We start from the raw sequence: 21,397 nt of genomic DNA, 5'->3' as shown, positions 1-21,397 counted from the left end.
GATGCACGCGTCTACTTCGCGTCTACACGGTGGCGCGAAATGAGGGGAAGTGAAATGCATACTGGACCGCAGTCAAGCCAGACGCCCCTAGGATTGGCGTAAAATAGCGGCTCAACAGTCTGGGGACTGGCTGAAATGGAGCTGGTATTTTACTCGCAGTTTGTGGTTGGTGAAAAGTCCCATTTTTCAGTGCACTTAAGTGATGCTGAGATATCTAGCCAATCAGGGGGCACCACCATAAAAAGCGAGCTGTGATTGGACAAGGACTTGCATCGTGCACTAAAATGATTCCAGGCACTGAATTGGCACTTTCCGTTATGGCAGTCTCGATTCGCTCCTGCCAAGTCACGTCCCAATCGGGCAGCATATTATAATACTCGAGTGGCAATGGAGCTATGTATTCGTGGCACGAATTTCGTGCCACGTAGAGCCATTTGGTAACAATACGGTACAGGTGCATTGAATACATGCGATGGAGTCCATCAGAATCTGGTGGCCACCACTGTACAGTACGGTACCTATCACTACGCGTAAACTTGTTGATGAGTTTGTTGACAGGTGCAGGTCCGGAAGGCCGGAAGACCGGAAGGCGTATCGTTTTAACGGAGCCAAATACGCCAAAGTTGATCGCAGGGGCCTTCCAAACGCAACTGACGGTGAACAGTTCACCTCCAGTGCGAGTCGCAAGTACGTAGCGATAGCACAGCGCGCTGCGGCTCGAGTGCATCGGCGATGTGTGCGCAGGCTCATTCTTGCACGGTTGAACTTTGCCGACCGTGCACTCACACTTCAACCACGACTCGTGGTCCACGAGCTCGGGTGAGCTGCTGTCGATCTGCGCGCTTCCCGGGTGGGAGGTCTCGTTTGCACATCCCGGTCTGGCTGAAGCAATTAATCAACATGTAAAGGGGGCAGTGGCGGTTTGGTACATGTAGTTTCGAAGGAAACCCCGTCCCTCTTCAAGGGAGATCGGCTGACTCAGACGGCTGACCTGACAGTGAAGCTTGTCCTCTTTTATTTTAATACATGTACTAAAATGCGGCGCCTTCAACTCGAGCAGAGCGCGGCGATTCTCGAGTAAAGGCACTCTTCAGCACCAGCAACAACGATAGCGGATATACAAACGCACTCGCATTCCAAGCGTTTTTATCTGAGAGCTTGATACACTGATAATAGGCTGAACATTTGAGCTACTTTGCCATCAATGAGAAGGTTCACACTCTCGGATGTTCTCAGGTTTTGCTAGTATGAGGGCGCCAAAACACTTTTTGGCTTACCGCGGCAGCTGAGCTTCAGCCTACAAGACGTAGCCTGCGTCACCTGCGGATCATTGAAGAACTGCCGCGAGACCACAAACGTGCCAGTGCTTCAATGTGTCACGACGCGCTGGTGTGCCGCCGCAGCCCCGCACTTTTAGTCGCGACTTTAGTACGTTTTAGTTTCCGAAAATTGGCGCAAAAACTAGACTTGTGCTGGCGGTCCTGATGGGGACCGCAAGGCCGATCGTTGAAGGCGATTTTAATCTGCGTGCTACATTGCTTCGGCAAGCGCGCTCCACGGCAAGCCACTTGCACCTGAACCCCGCTGGGCTGAAGTTTTGCCGACAACTAACCACTGTGGTTTGCAGGAGTTAGTTGACCGAGCGGAGACTACAGTACACCTGCTCTTCGGCTGAACATGTACACTGTATGCGCTCACCGTTGAACTCGCAGCAATGCTTCAACGAGGATGGACGTTTGACGCCCCGCCTAGGCGCTTGAAGCCATGTTAAACCCTCGCAACTTACATTAGCCGCACCAGCTGCGACCAGCAACAGACCTTCTAGTTGCCCGGTCCTCCTCGACCTCTAGATTGCGAACTCCTGCCGCGGTTCTCTCATTCCCCATTTTGCGGTCTTGAGCTCACAGCTCCACCCATTGCTACCAAGGACCTCCTCGCCTGCAACAATCCAAGCAGCAATGGCACCTGTCCCTCAGTCGCCGGGCAGTGGCTACGTCCCAGCCCTGACACCGGGCGTACCTGGTACGGCGCCCGATCCGGAGGAGAAGATGAGCGCCGGTGAGTACCTCAAGTCGCGCTTCTCGACGCTCAAGCCGCCCATGGCCAAGGTGGAGAACCCGTTCAAGGTGCTGGGCTTGCTCAACCGTCTCCAGTGGATGCAGTTCCTCATCGCCTTCGTTGCCTGGTCGTGGGACGCCTTTGATTTCTTCACCGTCTCAATGACGATCTCGGACCTGGCGGAGGAGTTCGACAAGACCAAGACGGACATCACGTGGGGAATCACGCTGGTGCTCATGCTGCGTTCGGTCGGCTCCATCACGTTTGGTATCGCCTCGGACCGCTGGGGCCGCAAGTGGCCTTTCGTGGTGAACAATATCCTCTTCATCGTGCTGGAGCTCCTTACGGGCTTCTGCACCAACTACACGCAATTCCTGTGGGTTCGCGCGTTCTTCGGTATCGCAATGGGCGGGTTGTACGGCAACGTGGCTGCGACCGCTCTCGAGGACTGCCCGCCCGCAGCTCGCGGTATCATTTCGGGTATGATGCAACAAGGTTATGCGTTCGGTTACCTCCTGGCTGTCGTCTTCGCGCGTGCTCTGGTCAACACCACTAGCCACGGCTGGCGCCCGCTCTTCTGGTTCGGTGCGTGCCCGCCCGTTTTGATCATCATTGCCCGCCTGTACTTGCCGGAGACGAAGGTGTATCAGGAGCGCCAGGCTGTGCGCGAGGCTACGCCCAACATCACCAAGACGTTCATCGCAGAGGGCAAGGTTGCGTTCAAGCGCCACTGGATGCTGCTGACCTACCTGGTGCTGCTCATGGCGGGCTTCAACTTCATGGTTCGTGTTGCCACCGGAATGCCATCGCCTGTCATTGCACGTCGGATGACTAACGATTTTTTTGCTTTGCTTCACCACAGTCCCACGGCTCACAGGACCTGTACCCGACCATGCTCTCGAACCAGTTCGAGTTCACGGCCGATGAAGTCACCGTGACGCAGGTGGTCGCCAACCTCGGCGCCATTACGGGCGGCACCCTGGTCGGCTACTACTCGCAGATCTTCGGTCGCCGTCTGAGTATCATCGTCATGGCAATCATCGGCGCTGCGATCCTGTACCCGTACAGCTACACGGATGACCTGACGGTCATGATCGCGGCCTTTTTCCAGCAGTTCTGTGTCCAGGGAGCGTGGGGTGTTGTCCCGATCCACCTCATGGAGCTGTCGCCTCCGTCGTACAGCACGCTCATCGTCGGAACGTCGTACCAGCTCGGCAACCTGATCTCGTCAGCGTCGTCGACCATCGAGGCGCGTCTTGGCGAGAATTACCCGTTACCGCCGAACGAGGAGGGCGTGAGCCGCTACGAGTACGGCAAGGTCATCTGCATCTTCATGGCGGTCGTGTACGCGTACCTGGTGCTGCTGACTTTCATCGGCCCGGAGGCGCGCGGCAAGGAGTTCGACGTGGCACACGACCGCGATCTGGAGGAGGCAGCACACGTGAACCAGGAGGACCTCGAAAAGATCCTTCACAACGACGCCGAGCACGACAAGACCGTCAAGGGTGGCTGAGCCAGGCCTACATGGGGGACTGCAACCGCAGATTAAGTCGCAGACATTACATTTTAATGCGTGAATTCCACAGTCTCTTCTTCGTAAATCGGAGCTTGGTGGCTGTGCTGGTGCTCAATGGCGGTGGTTGATCAGTCCGTCCGCTTCGTGCGACCCAGGCTCTGGATTCCAGAGACCAGTCCCAGCTCATCGCCGGGCCAGGCGCCCCCGAGTACTGTAGTCTATCCACCTTTTCATCCGCTTTTGCTCGCTTCTTCGCGCTTGAATGCACCAAGCTGTTGAGTGTGAACCTCGCTTGCTCGGCAGCGGTCCGTCGAAATTCGCCTCGAATTGCATGCTAATAATCGAGACCATCGACCCTCTCGGCCGAAAGTATCGTTGGCGAGATCAATGTTGGCAATGCAAAGGTTGTCGTAGCGAAGGCCGATTTTGCCCTCGAACGTCTGGCGGTGACGATGTGGCACGCTATCACATGTATATCTAACTATTGCCACGACCGGGGGATTGCCAGAACTTCAATACATCTGTACCGGTTAGTACATGCCGGCGGTGGCCGGGGCAAAAACACTGTCTTAGACAGTGTGCTCTGCAGTCAGTTCTTGGCGAGCCGCCAATGGCGAGCACTCTGAAATCTCCAAATTGAAGGCGCGAGTGAGCCAGCACGTATTGAAGCACGAGGCATGGCGGCTCGATTTGCGAGATGTGGCCGTGCTCATGTCGATGGACACATACGCAGATGTATGAGATAAGAGTAGAAGCGATTTATTGTCGCTGCTACTAGTACAGCCACCCAACATTAAACATGTACAGGTCGTGCTTCTTGCTGGCAGATGTGGCCGCTGACTCGCGCACTGCCACCGTAGGAGGAGGGCGTAGGCGAAGCTACCGTCGTTCCTGCGCCATCGACCTGAGAAAAGCCACACTTGCCCTGCTATCCCCCCAAAATCATGGGATATGCAACTATGATGGGAATACTGAAGTGGGAAAAGTTTTAACTGAAGCGCCCGCCTCTGTTTCGTTAGTTGCCGCCGTGTGTACGCGCTCACAAATATTGTGAGTGCATGCATACACGCAGGAACATGCTCGTCGTCCAGGCTGCTCTCGTCGTTGCAGGCCATACATGCACCAGAATAAATGAGCACTGCATCGCAGCTTCTATGAGATTTCCCTCGGCACCAATTTACATTTACTGTATCGTCGACTAAGAGCGAGCACCTTAGTCGACGAATAGTCGATGTGAACTGCCAACGAACCTGCAGGTCTATGCGATCTGTCTTCCAGTAAATGGACGACCCCACCAGTGCATCCTGAAGAAAAAAGTAGCCTGTTTAACCAGCGAACTTGCGAAATTGTCTCGCGAACTTCAGACAATGTCTCGAATTCCCGGCAGTGCTTGGCAGACAAGTGATCGCCGAAACGAGTTTTGCGTGGATTCCTGTCATTTCGTCATAGAAAGGGAGCGTGTCGGCGATTGCCTGTTACTTGCTCCACAGGTTCACCCACTCGTCCTTGATGCACTCCGCGCGCTCGTTCTACACCCACGAACGCGATCAGTGCAAGGGCTCCATGTCACCGCTCCTTCAGCCTGCGGTTGTTCAACCAGGATGCTCTGATCGATGCAACCCGCTCTCCTGTCCCCTTGTGCGCTCGGTCGCCTTCCGCGAGGTGAAAGCTGTCGACCATTCTCCAATTGGCTGCCTCGAGCGCATTCGCGGTCAACTCCTCAACCATGCCGGCCGAGAACAAGTCTGTACCCGCTTCACCTGTGGACGCTGCCTACACGGAGGCCACCACGCCCCAGATCCACAGCGCGGTCCTCGAACCGGAAGAGGTGGAGGCTCGCCTACGAGTTCAGCCCACCTACATCCTGTACACTAGCGCCTTGCTCGCTTTCGTGCTGCCGCTCCAGTACGGTTGGTCGACCTCGCAGCTCAACCTGCACAAGTTTAACAACGTTGAGGATTGCAACGCCCGTCCGGTTGCCGAAGACACGTGCATCATGTTTCCAGGACACACCAAGTTCCAGTGGACTATCGTCGTGAACGCGTGGATTTTTGGAGGTATGATCGGTGCCGGTCTCGTCGGCAAGTTCGCCGACAAATTCGGTCGCAAGCAGGTCCTCATCTACAACTGCGGCTTCATCATTGCCGGTGCTATTATTATGGCTGTCGTGTCGAACCTGTGGGTATTCGCAGTCGGCCGTCTGCTTGCCGGTATCGCGTCAGGCGCTACGACGGGCAACGTTGGCGGCTACATCAACGAGATCTCCCCGCCTCACCTCCGCTCGCTGCTTGGTGCCGTTCTCCACAGTGGTATCACTGTCGGCATTCTGTTGGTTGCGACGACGTTCTTCTACATGGACTTCGACAACGGTTGGCGCTACATTGCTGCCTTCCCGATCGTGCTTGCGGCTATTTTCCTGAGCATGTCCCCGTTCCTGATGGTGGAGTCACCCGTGTGGCTCCTGCTGAAGGGCCGTCGCGCGGAAGCCGAAGCTGTACTAACGCGTCTGTTTGGCGCCGAGAACGTGCCTGTGGCTCTCGAGTGGATCGAGTCGAAGCGCAAGCACGACATGGAGATGCAGTCGAGCACGTGGAGCGAGACGGGCAACGAGGTTGTTCGCAGTGGAAAGGGTGTGCCTTTTTCGGAGCTGATCGCTCCCCCTCTTCGTCGCCAGTTCATCATTGCCATTGGTGTTGCTTGCATGCAAAAGATCACGGGTATCAACACGGTGTTCTACTACTCGTCGGATCTGTTTAACCAGGCTGGTCTGAGCAACGCTCGTGTCAGTACCATCATTATCGACATCGTGAACATGCTGCCGACGCTGGTGTCGGGCTTCTTCGCGGCACGTTTCGGAAACCGCCGTATGCTGCTGTGTGGTCTTGCTGGCATGTTCGTGAGTGCCATCGGTGTGACGCTTTCACTGTCGTTCAGCTGGTCGGCATTGTCGATTCTGTTCATTGCCACGTATGTGGGTTCGTTCGGCGTGAGTCTCGGGCCGCTCATGTATGTGGTCATCGCGGATATCTTCCCCGACTACGCTCGTGCGACTGTGACTTCTATTGGTGTCATGGTTGCCTGGACGGCCAACCTGATCGTGGGCGTTGGATACCCGTACATTTCGAGCGCGCTGGACGACCTCGCGTACCTTCCGTTCGTAGTGCTGCTGGCGATTTCGTTCGTGTTCGTGCTCGCCCTGCTCCCGGAGACGTCTGGCAAGACGAACGAGGAGATCCAGGACGAGTTCCGCGCTATCCGCCAGAAGAAGCGTCGTGCGGCTGCCGGAAACTAAGAGCTGTAGTGCAAGGGTTGCAAATATACGTCGTGTTGAATATGTCCATGGCTGGATTAATCTGTCCTTAGTCTGTCAATTGACCAATTCGATGCGCTAGTTCCGTGCGTGGGGTCCGATCGTCGGCACACGCTACGTCACGTCGGCGTGGATGAAGTTGAACGCTCTCGGTACCCAAAGGCATGCGAAATCGTGCAGTCCAGGCGACTTTTCTTGATAGGATGGTGAACGTACACTTGCGAAACACGATCTGGCACATCCTAAGTTGGATGATCCAACGCAACCAAACGTCAAAAGGTGTATGAATCTGAAACATTTTGCAAAAGAGTTTATCAGTAGCTTGCCGAGGCGGTAACATCCGATGATGTCACCGCGGCTAAATAATATTCAGCCTGGGGGCTCTGACCAAACCCGGAATTGAGCGAGATTCTTCCTGTTGTCCTGTGCCAAATGCATGCACTTTCAGGGGAGCTCTTTCAGCGTGGACATCAATTAATGTCGCTGTTTCGGCTTCCTTTTCCCACTCGCGAGATCGACAGACATACGTGCTCACGGCGGAAACCATCTCGGTATGCTCGCGCAGAGTCACCCGAGTGTCAGTATGTTGTTCGGTTCAAAAGTGACCGTGACCAACACTGTGATGCATTCCGTCACCCGATTCATACGCCTTTTGATGTTTCGCCAGTTGTGAATCGTCACCTTCACTTCACCTCGAACAGTCTGAGTCGAGAGCCCTCATTCCTCGTGGCATCCCTCGATTGGCATACCCTGACCGTTGAGCTATCACGCGGAAGAACACTCTGCATGTGCATTGATCGGCGCTCACAACAAACAAATATATGTGCAGATTTGAGCTGCTGCGGATCGAATCGACGAAATGGCAAATCCTTTCGTGGTGGGCCTTTCTCGGAGACGGAAGAGGGCTTCGACACTGTCATTTGATTCCTGCGGACAGACTGGCCACGCCTTAGAAGGCGCCACCTCCGCCTTATCCCCTTGAAGCAGCAAATGAGACCATGACGATCCTCTCGATCTCAGTCGACTCCACATATCCATCCAACATTCGTTCCAACCTGGCAGTGTCAACCATTTTTTGTTGTTGTGGAGCTCGTTTTCCCGTTATTCGATGCCTTGCAGGATGTCTCGTCGTTTTGCGCGCGTGAATCACCGTCACGTCTCAGCGCATGTAAGTGCCGCACCGACGGTATAAACGCTTCTCAGCCTAGCTCCCGCGCATATCACTGCTACGGTGGACACTCGCGATAATGGGGCGCGCTTGAATGCACATCCATGCAGTGACGATGTATCTCCTGCGCGATCGGACCAAGCAGCACGGGGTCCTACCCTACGTAGCTCCGCTCGTCGGCTAGCTGAACGTAACGATCCTTTCATTCGCCGTTTGGCTTCCTCGGACGCACTCTATCCGTCCGTATCCAGACATTCAGCACCATGGTAGCGGAGACCAAGTCCCCTGCCGCCTCGCCAGTTCCCAAGGGCTCCGCCTACGTTGAGGTCACGACACCAGATGCCGAGCTCGCACAAATTGACCAGGAATCCGCGGAGGTGCGCGCGCACGTTCAGCCCACCTACATCCTGTACACTAGCGCCTTGCTCGCTTTCGTGCTGCCCCTGCAGTTCGGTTGGTCGACCTCGCAGCTCAACTTGCGCAAGTTTAACAACGTTGAGGATTGCAACGCCCGTCCGGTTGCCGAAGACACGTGCATCATGTTTCCAGGACACACCAAGTTCCAGTGGACTATCGTCGTGAACGCGTGGATTGTTGGAGGTATGATCGGTGCTGGTCTCGTCGGCAAGTTCGCCGACAAATTCGGTCGCAAGCAGGTCCTCATCTACAACTGTGGCTTCATTGTTGCTGGAGCCATTGTTCAGGCTGTCGTGTCGAACCTGTGGGTATTCGCAGTCGGCCGTCTGCTTGCTGGTATCGCGTCAGGCGCTACGACGGGCAACGTTGGCGGCTACATCAACGAGATCTCCCCGCCCCACAAGCGTTCGCTACTTGGTGCCGTTCTCCACAGTGGTATCACTGTCGGTATTCTGTTGGTTGCTACAACTCATTTCTACATGGACTTCGACAACGGTTGGCGCTACATTGCTGCCTTCCCGATCGTGCTTGCGGCTATTTTCCTGAGCATGTCCCCGTTCCTGATGGTGGAGTCGCCCGTGTGGCTCCTGCTGAAGGGCCGTCGCGCGGAAGCCGAAGCTGTACTAACGCGTCTGTTTGGCGCCGAGAACGTGCCTGTGGCTCTCGAGTGGATCGAGTCGAAGCGCAAGCACGACATGGAGATGCAGTCGAGCACGTGGAGCGAGACGGGCAACGAGGTTGTTCGCAGTGGAAAGGGTATGCCTTTTTCGGAGCTGATCGCTCCCCCTCTTCGTCGCCAGTTCATCATTGCCTTCGGCGTAGCCGTCATGCAAAAGATCACGGGTATCAACACGGTGTTCTACTACTCGTCGGATCTGTTTAACCAGGCTGGTCTGAGCAACGCTCGCGTAAGCGCTGTCATTATCGACATCGTGAACATGCTGCCGACGCTGGTGTCGGGCTTCTTCGCGGCACGTTTCGGAAACCGCCGTATGCTGCTGTGTGGTCTTGCTGGCATGTTCGTGAGTGCCATCGGTGTGACGCTTTCACTGTCGTTCAGCTGGTCGGCATTGTCGATTCTGTTCATTGCCACGTATGTGGGTTCGTTCGGCGTGAGTCTCGGGCCGCTCATGTATGTGGTCATCGCGGATATCTTCCCCGACTACGCTCGTGCTACCGTGACCTCAATTTGTGTGCTTACGGCCTGGTCCGCTAACCTGATCGTGGGCGTTGGATACCCGTACATTTCGAGCGCGCTGGACGACCTCGCGTACCTTCCGTTCGTAGTGCTGCTGGCGATTTCGTTCGTGTTCGTGCTCATCCTGCTCCCGGAGACGTCTGGCAAGACGAACGAGGAGATCCAGGACGAGTTCCGCGCCATTCTCCAGCGCAAGCATCGCGCGGCCGAGAATTAAGAAAACTACGGGCCACCGCTCGCTCTGCTTGTTTCTCTGCATAACACGTTGAGTTTGCTCTTACTGCGTTCGAAGCCCCCTTGACTTTCGTTGTTGTTGTATACCCTGCACACAGTGGAGGTGGATCGACACGGCTCCGACGTCATCGCGACCCACGCGTAGTCCGGGGGGAGGGCTCTTCAACCCTGCACCAAGTTGGTGCACGTCGCCGTGGTGGGATATCTGCGGATGCTGCCGGAAGTTTGCAACATCTGTACACTGCTCACGAGAACTTTTGTCAAATGATGGCACTAATGGATTTTGCTGGTGCTGTCCATTGCAAGTGACCAGCGTTACGTATGCTTCGGCGCACTCATCGTTCTGCTCGCGATGCAATATTACTAGCATAAAGGTAGAGCCGCGTGAGATACATGTCCTCCGTGGATACTCCGTTGTTGGGCGCTATTGCTATCATTTACCCATCAAAAGTAAATAGTACCATCATTTGTCAAATCGGATGGCGAACATCCAGCAGGTGGCACACTCCTCTAGTCGCGCCGCATGGGATCCAAGCACTCTCGCCCCTCTTCGTCCCGGCAGCCGTCGGACGGCGACGCCAAGGCCGGCGCGTCCAGGTCGCATGACAACCAGCAGGACGACGATATTTCGGCGCAGGCGCGCGCTGAGTTCACGGTGGACGCCATTCGCAGCCCGGAGAACACGCGGCGTGCGCAGACGCTCTGGACCAGAGACAACGACCGCTTCTGCAAGTACCGCAACTACTTCAAGAACCACCACATGTCCCTGGCTCGGGAAGTGGGGCGCAAGACCAGCAAGGGCAAGGCCGAGCTGCTGCGCTGGGTCGAAGACGCCGTGGGCCCGCTCGAGGGGGGCGACAAGCTCACCAAGGACGAGATCCTGGAGATCGCCATGGTGTCGGCGGCCATCACCGAGTACGGCGAGGCCGCGCTCACCAAGATGTACGACCGAGGCGAGCTGGACGCGCTGCCCAACGTGCCGCTGCACACGCACAACCTGCGCATGCCCGCCAAGCAGCAGGCGTGTCGAGACAGCTCAGGCGCCGCAAACAAAGACAAGCTCGAGGCAGCGCACTACATCGGGCTGGAGGTGATGCTGCGGCTCAACGAGCGGTTGCCGGTCGAGCAGCGCATGGGGGAGGAATTGCGCGAGATCCTCAATCACCCGAGCAATCTCCGCCTCATGCTGGCGACGAGCAACCAGGTGCTGCACAAGAAGGTGGACGCGATGCTGATCAACGCCAAGGATACACCAGCACCAACAGAGACTAAAAGTATCCAGCCACGCAAAATGTCGGCGCGAGAGTACGACCGACTGGTCCAAATTGCCAAACACGCACAGGACGAAGGCTTCCAAGAGGCCATGGTTGCAGCTAACGGCCACTATTTGTACGTGAGTCTACGCGAGCAGTTCAATCGGCTGGACGTTGGAGATCGATCCAAACTGTGGGATATTGAGAAGGACAAACGCGAGCTCCGACAGCCTCCTCGGAGCAGATTCCGCTCGCCATCACCAGCACCTCGGCTGCCAAGATCTCCTCCATCCCCAGCAAAGAAAAGAGACCCAGAGCCCAGAATGGTGCCCGAGTCGTCGAGCTCGCCATCGTCGCCTCTCGGTTCGGAAAAGAAACACCGAAGTCCATTCTCGCGCTTGGCAACAAAAATATTCAGTTCACACAGCAAGAAGAAGCAAGCAGCTGCCGCGCGATCCGCTTCGACAGCAACTGCAACTGCCCCCCAGATGCCTACGCTTCCGGCTAAAGCCAAGGCTCTGATAAATGGAAAAGGAGGAAAACACGAGAAGAAAGGCAAGTCTCTAGCCAAAAAGAATATGACGCGTCGAGCCGAAGGCTCCCAACAAACGAACAGCTCGAAGCGAAATGGTAAAACCAAGCCTCAAGCGAGGGCGGTCGCGAAGAAACCAGCCCACCGCTCGAACCAAAATTCAGAGTATGCCGACGACTCCTCAGCCGACGACAGCGACTATGTTGACACAGACTTGGATAATGATGTCGAAGTGAAAGACCGAGATCTTCGCGTTGGTCCTCGTGGAGGCAAATACTACATCAACACGGCGGGCAAAAAAGTGTACGTGAAGTAAGAACTCTTCTTCCTACGCGGCAAGCACCCGGCTGGTGCCTAAATGCGCGGTGGAAAATGCAACCGCGTCGCAATAACAAGAATTTGACTAAAATAGCTAAAACGGAGCGATATTTTAGCTGCAAAACACAATACATGTATAACTAAATGAATGGTTGTGCGCGGAAGCGGGTGGGAATCTGGCAGCCGCGGGATTCGTGTCGTCCTCGACTGTCTTGTCCTCGCCATCGACACCCTCGAGGCGCGCGGACAGGTAGACCGTGCCGATGACACGGGAAAGTTGCTACTGGATTTAATTAAAACCATCGTCAATGCCGATGGTCCGCACGCTCTGTCCAGTGATGCAGTACTTCTCTAACTCAGCGCTGGGGTACAATACGACAGCTCCACGTTCAGACCTCAACGTGTGACCGTTGAGTATGGCAGAGACGGACGCCACAGCAACTTGCACGACCACACAGATTTACAGAGTGGTGCCTGGTCGTCTATAAAGCGACAAACAATACTTGAACGTATGAAGTTACCTACCGGATTCCATGCATTTCCTGCAACCACGGAATTCGTGCAGCAGTGGGTGTAAAAACTAAAATCCAACCAATAATATTAAATGACACCCCTTCTTCCGACCAACCTCCATCCTATAACTAAGTGGTGAAATAAAACTTTATTTCTTGCATTTACCGTTAGCAGCAAGTTGGGGGGGGGGGGGGGGGGGGGGGGGGGGGGGGGCTGGGAATGGCAAAGTGACCATCATGGGTACGCAGCCCGATGGGAACTAAACCAGCCTTCATGAAACCTCTGCGAATCGTTATGTCTAATATGTTCTCCCATGCATGCAATACGATCGATGTAATTAGGCTACGTCGTGCTTGAGGGGTTACACTGTGATCATGAACGCAATGGTGCTGAGCATATAGCTCGCGGCACTCACGCTTAAAACCTGCCATAACAGCGACGTCCATTGGCTGGGCAAACATCGTAGCACCGGGAGGGACGAGCTCCACGTCGGTCATTGCGTCCTCAAGATGAGCACTGTGCGTGCTCATCTTGTGCACTTTCAAGCTGTCACGCTCTAGCGTGCGACAATAAGAAATCGATGGCATCCAGACCTACCGTAAGAGAAAATGTCATTAATAAAACTAGAAAAAATATCACGAACGCCTTTCTTAACATGAAGCGTTCGTCGCAATATGCTTTCTTCTGCACTGCCAGTACGACCTTCTCCTCCTTGTGCAATATATTTTGGTGTACTTCAGCTTCGACTTTGCATCCCTTTGCTCCAGAAAAAACGATGAATGGGGGTAATTTAACGCCAGTAGCCGACTCACACAAAAACACACTTGTACGGAACGAATTTTCAGACATTCCTGCAAAACAAATTAATTAAAAGCACAATTTTTAATATCAACAATACACATACCTTGAACCACATCGACATCACGTTCCCCTTGAAAGGTGATTGTCGTCTTGGGGCTCATGTCGATGTAGATAGAGGTTTGATCCATGTTAAAAAGATGCTCGTATTTGTCGCACCCCTCTGGGACGGGGGTGGTTTCAATCTTATACCGCATAGCGTGCCCAAACTCGTCTGCTACAATCTATAAACCACAATTTATAAAAATTGAATACTCGTGTGTTAAATAATTGTCAATATCAATAATTACCTGCACTTTCGACCGCTTCCGATGACCCTTGTGCGTGGTCCTGCGAATCGAGAGGCGATTTCGCAGACAAAAGCGTCGAAGATATTTGACAGAGGCGGCCTCGGAACGCCCCTCAAGAAACTTCGGCTCGAGCTTGATGCTCATCATGAGCAGGCACCGCGTCGTGGCGGCGCGGACCTTATTGCGACGCATATCCTCGACTCATTCAAGCAGCCTAGTTTTCCAACGAACAACGCAGATAATTACAATTAATAAATAAAATACACAGCAGAAACAGATAAACTTACCGCTGCTCGAGGGCAGGGAACCTGGTTTTTGGTCCATGGCGACATGACTTCAGCACTGTCCTGCTAGAAGCAGCCGCAGCTATCTCGTCACGCCTCTGGTCTGCGCTAGCGCACTGGAAACACCGGTTGCGATAGCGGCGTCGGCTGGCTCCGAGCGGTGACCGTTCGTGTAGAGTGCTTCGCGCATGATGCGCACGACAGTTAGTTGTTAAGTGAACTTAGTCGGCAGCCACTCATTGTTGGAGCCATGTTTAGCACTTTTTACCATAGTTGACTTTTTACATTGCTCATAAATCAATTTTTACATCGGTTGCAGGAAATGCATGGAATCCGATACCTTACAGAGAGAAGTTGACTTGTATATGAGGCCCCGGGAAACAAAATGATACTAATATACATTTTCGTGTTTTCGAGAATACGGCGTTAAAGTTGGACTACCCGTTTTCGTACTTTAAAGAGTTGTTGAGTAAACAGCGTTTTTCTCTTGGGGCACGATAAATTACGCGCCATCGTCAGGAAAGACTGGTTGGCATGGAGCGCAAGGCACGCGAAACACAGGAGAATGTTGACGCGAATGTCACCGCATCACGTGCTGGGGAAGATCGGGCGACTGGAGGAGCTGAGCCTGCCGAGCCAGCAGCGCACGAGACTCCGGACAGCGAGTGGTCTGACACTGACGAGTCTCCTGTCGCTTCTAGTGCGAGGGACGACGACTATGAAACGCACGAGAGCTGTGAAGATGGCGGTGTAGACGAAGAAGACCTCAGCGTCTATCTAATTGACGAATCGTTGGCTGCAAAGGCCTCTCGACTGATCAAAGAGGACCCGTGTGAGGCGAAGCGATTGGGAGGGAAGGAGACCAATCTGGGGAACTTTTTTGCTTTCTGTATCTAAGATGGAGAAACGGAACGCGTGACAAGCATGTTGATGGCACTATGGAGGCTGGCACGTGCAAGTTTCAGCGTGGACATGATGTTCGAGACAAATTCAACTATTTCTTGCCCCTTGTAGGGCGTGTGTGTGCGCTGAGTTTTTGCGCATGCTATGGTATCACGCTGGTCACGGTACAGCGCTATAAGAGTCAAATTAGGCGCGATACATTCTCGGCAAAAAACCACGGCAGCACGAAGAACAAGAACGCGAGTGTCATCGATCTACACTGCCTGACGGAATGGCTCAAGAAGCTTGCATAGGAGGTCGGCGACGTCGTTCTGGTTAGAGTGCGATTGAAGAAAACTGTCGACAGTCAGATTCGCAAGTACTACAGCTTCAACCAGTTCACGTTGATTCCAGCTTACTTCACGTGGGACCGACTCTATGATGAAATGCATGAGTACGTCGAGCTCTCTTGTATTCGTCGGCGTGAGACGGCCAAGTCCATCATGCGCAAGTTGCTTGCGTTTCACTGCCCTATTATCCGGATTAGATCACCACGTGACAACGTGTGCGACGTGTGCTCTATCTACGTGATGAAGATGCGCCACAGCGGTGCGTCCGTGGACGCGGCAGAAGAACTTGGTCGCCACACGGAAGAAGCACTTTGAATGCGGTAATGTGACATTACGAATTGGACGTCAATGGGACAACAAGTGGATGCCTCGCACTTTTTACGTATAAAAAACAATAAAAATATTTTGCTTTTTAAATTGCGGCCAGAGATAAGTTTTTTGGTTGCTCATTATGAAAAAACTGATTAGACAACCTGTGGTCGATAAGGGCTTAAAATGGCCCTAAGGCGCTGATCTTCACCGTGGTGTGCTCCGTTTCAAAAGTAATTAAATGCACATTAGTATCTTTTTGTTTGACGGGACCACATATGTAAGTTATCGATCGGGCCATACAGGATCAATTTCTAGACTCACTTCGGTTTCATGAAAAGTTTCTACGACGTAAATAACATAGCTAAGGTATTAATTTGCTTTGGATTGGTGATTGGGGGGATCTAAGCATTGTGAATCTCATATCACATGTGTTGCCGTCTGTGTCTTACTGGCATACTTCATTGCAGTGTGAGTGATTCATCAAGCTTCGGCTGAGTGAGCTAGAAGGCTGGCTATCTGTGCGAGTTATCTGTGAGCTTTGCTTATGATGACAACTAAAAATTACCCACCTTGTTTCACGGAGGAATACTACAAATATGGCAGATTCGAGGTAGGATAAAAAGAGTGATAAAGAGGAGGAAAAACGTGGTCTCAGGGGGAAAAATGGGATGGTGCCATGCTCTACCGCAATGTTAGATGATATTGAAGTGCCCTATTAATGCCATAGAGTCGTGCAATCAGAACTATGATTGGACGGCTGCCTTCAATGATAATGAGTGTGATGCTACATTTTGATGCGATCTACCGGATTAAACACGCAATACAAGAATACATTGAACACACGATTGTGCGAGTGCACTGAAGACGCGGTCAACTTTGAGCACCATTCTTCAATTTCAATTGAGACCCACAACGACGCCACTCCCTGAACCTTCTCTTCCTCCTAACCTTCGACGATGAGTGATGTGATGAGGCCCTTCGGAAAGATTCCTCCGAACACATCAGACCGGACGTCTTTGACCGCCACGGACCCAGAACCGAAACTGGACAGAGCGTACGTGGCTGGGAGATGACAATCTGACCCAACTCCAACCAGAACTGGCTCGCAGCCAGACCTGAATCTGATCGAGCCACCCGACATTTCCCTGATTCAAGGTGATGAATCCCAGAGCCAATCGACATGGTGTTTCAGCTAAGGTTGCTTGATATGGAGTCCCAACACTGATATTTTGGATCCCAGGTTTGAGTCCCAGCTCGCGGAAGTACTCCCGGATCCCAGCTTCGACCAAGATCTTTCCATGGATATCCAGTGACTGCCGCTGTGACGGGTCGCTGAAATCTTCCGTGAAGTGACGTCACCGAAACTCAAACAAATCAGTAGTGACGCACTGACTGAGTACAACATTTCGGAGCCATTTGGCCTATCACAAACTCGAATTTGTATACGCTGGAGAACCCCAGGGATTTGACCCAGTTTTGTCCAATCACAGGCCACCATTTTATTCAAGCAGCTCAAGTCAACTCATTCCCATCCGTTGCTCATCTGAAAGTTAAGAAGTAGCCAAAGATGACGGATGCTTAGCTCAGTAGGTCTTTGTATTTGCATGTGTTATTTTCAATCAGAGTTCAATTTGCCCAGTAGACCACAAGCGAAATTCGACCAGACTCGGCAAGCACTGGTAGGCAGTGTTGGTGGGTGTGATGTCACACGCTTGCGTGTGGGTTGCACACCTGCAGATCCCGGATGGTGCGCTCCAAGATTGCATATGTTGCATGTCAAGTTGCGTGTGGGGTGCCTTTAGGATCCCATGCGGTGCATTTGGGTGCGTGTGAGACACGCACAAATAGAGTGTGTTGTTGGTCGTGTGGCTGGCGTTCCGTAGCCCAAGTGGTTAACGGGGTTGTGTGCAAGCCAACTGGCGCGGGTTCAAATCCCACCATATCAAGGATCGCATAGCATGCTTTTTGTAGCATGTGGGATACGCATTGGGATGGGCATTTTTATGGTCCCATAGGGCTTGCAGGACAGACAGGTAGAAAGTAGAGCAGACCAAGTTAACTCAATCAATCTCACTCACTTTTGGTTTTTCAATCTCGGCCCGAAGCCGTCTTCTTCCTACCAACCTCCGCACGCTTAGATAGCCAGCTTCCTTTTGGTTATGATCCCAAGCAACGACACCAAGTTCAAGATGGAGCCCTTCGATGGGTCCAACTACACGCTGTGGAGTTACAAGATGAAGATGTACCTGATGTCCAAGGGATTGTGGGAGGCCGTTGAGGGCAAGGCTGAAGCCACTTCGTCGAAGGAGCAACAAGCACATGCGGCGATTGTGCTGAACCTCAACGACTCGCAGCTCATGCATGTGGTGACTGCGAAGAGTGCCAAGGAAGCTTGGGACAAGCTAGAGAAGTTCCACAGAGCTCAGGATGTGGCAAATCGACTGTGGCTCAAGGAGAAGTTCTCATCGTTCAAGTACACGATGTCCTCTGTCAGCAAGCACGTGACAGAGTTGGAGCAGCTCGTGCTGGAGATGAAGAGCGCGGGCTGTGAGCCAAGTGATGAAGACGTCTGCGCAACGTTGCTGCGGAGTCTGCCAGCGAGCTACGAGAGCCTGGTGCAAGCGTTCCGGATGTCGATGACGGAACTGAAGCTGACTGATTTGGAGGGCAAGTTAATTGCCGAAGAAGTGCGTCAGAAGGATTCAACACGGATCGAGGAAGCGACGGCACTACTCGCGAACAAGGGTTACGCGAAAGACACGAAGAAGAAGCAGCAGGGTGGGCGCAGGAAGCCATCCGGGGCGTGCTTCAACTGTGGCAAAATGGGCCACTACGCGAGGGACTGCCGTTCCCAGGCGAGTCCAGAAAATGAAGTCCTAGACGAGTCGAACGTTGCATTCAATGTAACCGAGATGTTTGCAAGCGAGAGCTGGGTCATGGACAGTGGGGAGTCGGCACACATGTGCAAGACGCGAGAAGCGTTCAAGGATTACACTCCGATGACGAAGTCATACAGTGTGGCGAGCGCAAAGAGCAGTGCCAAGTTGAAAGTGCTTGGGCACGGAACGGTGCAGTTGCGTGTCTGGAGCGGGAGGTCATGGATCAATGCGCGGCTGGAGAATGCACTTCACGTTCAAGATTTGAGCAAGAACTTGTTCTCACTCACAGCGGCGACGGCTCATGGCGTGACAGTCATTATGACTCAAGACAAGTGTGTGATCAAGCGCGGTGACGTCTCAGTTGCAACTGGACGAAATATTGGCAAGTTGATGTATCTCAACACAGACGCCGGCGAAGAATGCCACATTGTAGAGGAAGACGTTGGACTGTGGCATCGGCGTCTCGGGCACGCGTCATTCCAGACATTGAACGACATGATCAAGGACGGGCGGATCAGCGGTACACCGGCTGAAAAAGGCAACGTGTGTGGCGTCTGTGCGACCGCCAAGCAAGTGCGCAAGACCTTCCATTCGAACAAGGGAGAGCTTGAAGCCAGGGAGAGCAAGCGCACTGACGACATTGTGTGCTCGGACGTACTCGGACCTATTACGCCAGCATCCAAGTCCGGATACAAGTACATTGTGACTTTCATCATGATGAAGAGTCGCTACGTGACGACCTACCCGTTGCGTATGAAGAGCGAAGTTCCCGACGCATTCGCTAAGTTTCTCAAGGAGATCAAGGTGACTGCAGGACTGACGGTCAAGATTTTGCGAAGTGACAACGGCGGCGAATATCGTAACGCTATAATGGATGCGCTGTGCGATGCCAAGACGATCAAGCAAGAGTTTACGGTGCCTTACAACCCTCAACAGAATGGCATGTCGGAGCGGATGAACCGGACGCTGGTGGAGATGACACGCTCCATGCTCAAGGAGAGTGGGCTTGACAAGAGCTACTGGTGCGAGGCAATCATGACTGCGACAGACATTCGAAATGTCTTGCCGAATACGTCTAACCCTCACGCAAGTCCGTTCGAGATGGTGTTCAAGCGGAAGCCTCGACTGGACCACATGCGAGTGTTCGGATCAGAGTGCTATGCAAACGTGACCAAGGAGAAGAGGAAGAAGCTGGACGACTCTGGAGTGAAGTGCTACTTTCTCGGTTATGCGAAGCAGAGCAAGGCGTATCGACTTCTGAATGCTAGTGACGGATCAATTGTTGTCTCAAGGAGCATCACATTTGCGGAGCATTCATCGGACAAGGTGGCCACGGAGAAGGGTGACGTGATTGATATCATTGATGAAGATGATGACAAGGACACGCAAGATGAACAAGGCGTTGATGATGGTTTCCGTACTCCAACGATGGAATCACAACAAGAACCGCAGCAGAGCGAGCATGCAGGACCAACGCACGCTGTTCCCACGCGTGGGTCAAGCACACCAGGGCAAGATGGCCAAGAAGAGTGGATGGTGCGACCAGAGCGCAAAAGGCGTGGGGTGGTGAGATACCAAGATGAGTACACAGGCGCGCAGCGTGGACATTTCAACCTGGACGACTTTGAGGCAGAGTGGGACTCACTTTACTGTCTTCACGCGGAGGATGATGACGGCGAACATGCCGTATCATACGAAGAGGTCCTGCGCAGCAAGTACAAGGACCAGTGGCTGGACGCAATGAAGAGCGAGATGAAGTCGCTAGAGGATCACAACACCTGGGAGCTGGTGAAGATGCCACGCGACAAGAAGGCTATCGGATTCAAGTGGGTGTTCCGCATCAAGCGCGACCCAAACGGGAACGTCGTGAAGTTCAAGGCACGACTTGTAGCCAAGGGCTATACTCAGCGACCCGGTATCGACTTTACTGACACCTTCGCTCCTGTTGCACGGGAGGAGTCGATCAACGCGTCGTTGGCGACAGCGGCTGAGGAAGACATGGAAGCTGAAAACGTTGACGTGGACACTGCGTTCCTCTATGGCGACGTGGAAGAAGAGCTCTACATGGACCAACCTGATGGCTTCGAAGACCAATCAAACCCAGCAATGAAGTGTTTGCTGAAGCAGGCACTGTACGGTACGAAGCAAGCGGCGCGCCAGTGGAACAGCAAGTTGAACAAGCATCTCGAAGACCAAGGATTCAGGCGCTCTGATGCAGACCCCTGCGTTTACGTTCGTCGATCAACTGACGAGTACAGCATCGTTGTCATCTATGTGGACGACCTCATGCTGTTCAGCAAGACGAAGGAACACATCGAGTCGATTAAGGTGGCGCTAAAGAAAGAGTTCAGCATCAAGGAGCTGGGAGAGCTGAAATACTGCCTTGGGATCGAGATTGACCGCAACCGTGAGGACAAGACAATTTTGATGAATCAGCGGGCCTACATCAAGCGACTCGCGGAGAAGTTCGGCGTGGACAAGTGCAAGGCTGTACACACACCAGCAGACTGCAACTCGAAGCTGGTCAAGATGACCGAAGAGGAAGCGTTTGTGGCGAAGTACCCGTACCGTGAGCTGGTGGGAGCTCTCATGTACCTGGCAACATGCACTCGTCCGGACATCGCTCAAGCTGTGGGAGAGGTGGCCAAGTTTTGCGAGCGGTACAACAAGAGTCACTGGGTTGCTGCGAAGCGGATCCTGAAGTACCTCAAGACTACTCAGGACATGGGCATCGTGTTCAACGGCGCGATCAAAGGAGAGCCTATCGGCTACGCGGATGCGAACTGGGCTGGTGACCTGGACACCCGTCGCTCAACGACAGGCTACGTGTTCTTTCTGAACGGCAGCGCGATCTCGTGGAAGTCCAAGCGACAGCCGACTGTGGCGACGTCAAGTACGGAGGCAGAGTACATGAGTCTGTACAGTGCGACTCAAGAGGCAGTGTGGCTGCGCTTGCTATTGAAGGACATGGGCTATGAAGATCAAGGTGCTACACTCATTTACCAAGACAACCAAGGGTGCATCG

At 53.4% G+C, this 21,397-nt stretch overlaps 3 protein-coding genes across 3 annotated transcripts; all 3 read left to right on the top strand.

Moving 5' to 3' along the window:
- Window positions 1-1,958: 1,958 nt before the first annotated feature.
- On the top strand, window positions 1,959-3,571 carry KRP23_13728 (Carboxylic acid transporter protein-like protein; the record flags this gene model as incomplete). Its single annotated transcript, XM_067884478.1, has 2 exons — window positions 1,959-2,840; window positions 2,921-3,571. The coding sequence occupies 2 exons, from the start codon at window positions 1,959-1,961 to the stop codon at window positions 3,569-3,571; spliced, it is 1,533 nt and encodes a 510-aa protein (XP_067737882.1).
- A 6,853-nt stretch (window positions 3,572-10,424) lies between these two features.
- Window positions 10,425-12,002, top strand: KRP23_13727 (uncharacterized protein; the record flags this gene model as incomplete). Its single annotated transcript, XM_067884477.1, has 1 exon — window positions 10,425-12,002. The coding sequence occupies one exon, from the start codon at window positions 10,425-10,427 to the stop codon at window positions 12,000-12,002; it is 1,578 nt and encodes a 525-aa protein (XP_067737881.1).
- A 2,481-nt stretch (window positions 12,003-14,483) lies between these two features.
- Window positions 14,484-14,846, top strand: KRP23_13726 (uncharacterized protein; the record flags this gene model as incomplete). The annotated part of the gene is made up of 1 exon (XM_067884474.1): window positions 14,484-14,846. One exon carries the CDS (start codon window positions 14,484-14,486, stop codon window positions 14,844-14,846), a length of 363 nt encoding a protein of 120 aa, XP_067737880.1.
- Window positions 14,847-21,397: the final 6,551 nt, after the last annotated feature.

The sequence above is a fragment of the Phytophthora ramorum genome (assembly GCF_020800215.1).
Source record: "Phytophthora ramorum isolate Pr-102 chromosome Unknown Phyram_PR-102_s0019, whole genome shotgun sequence".
NCBI lineage: Eukaryota > Oomycota > Peronosporomycetes > Peronosporales > Peronosporaceae > Phytophthora > Phytophthora ramorum.
Note: the sequence above shows the minus strand (reverse complement) of the source record. Positions and strands in the feature narration are given on the sequence as shown.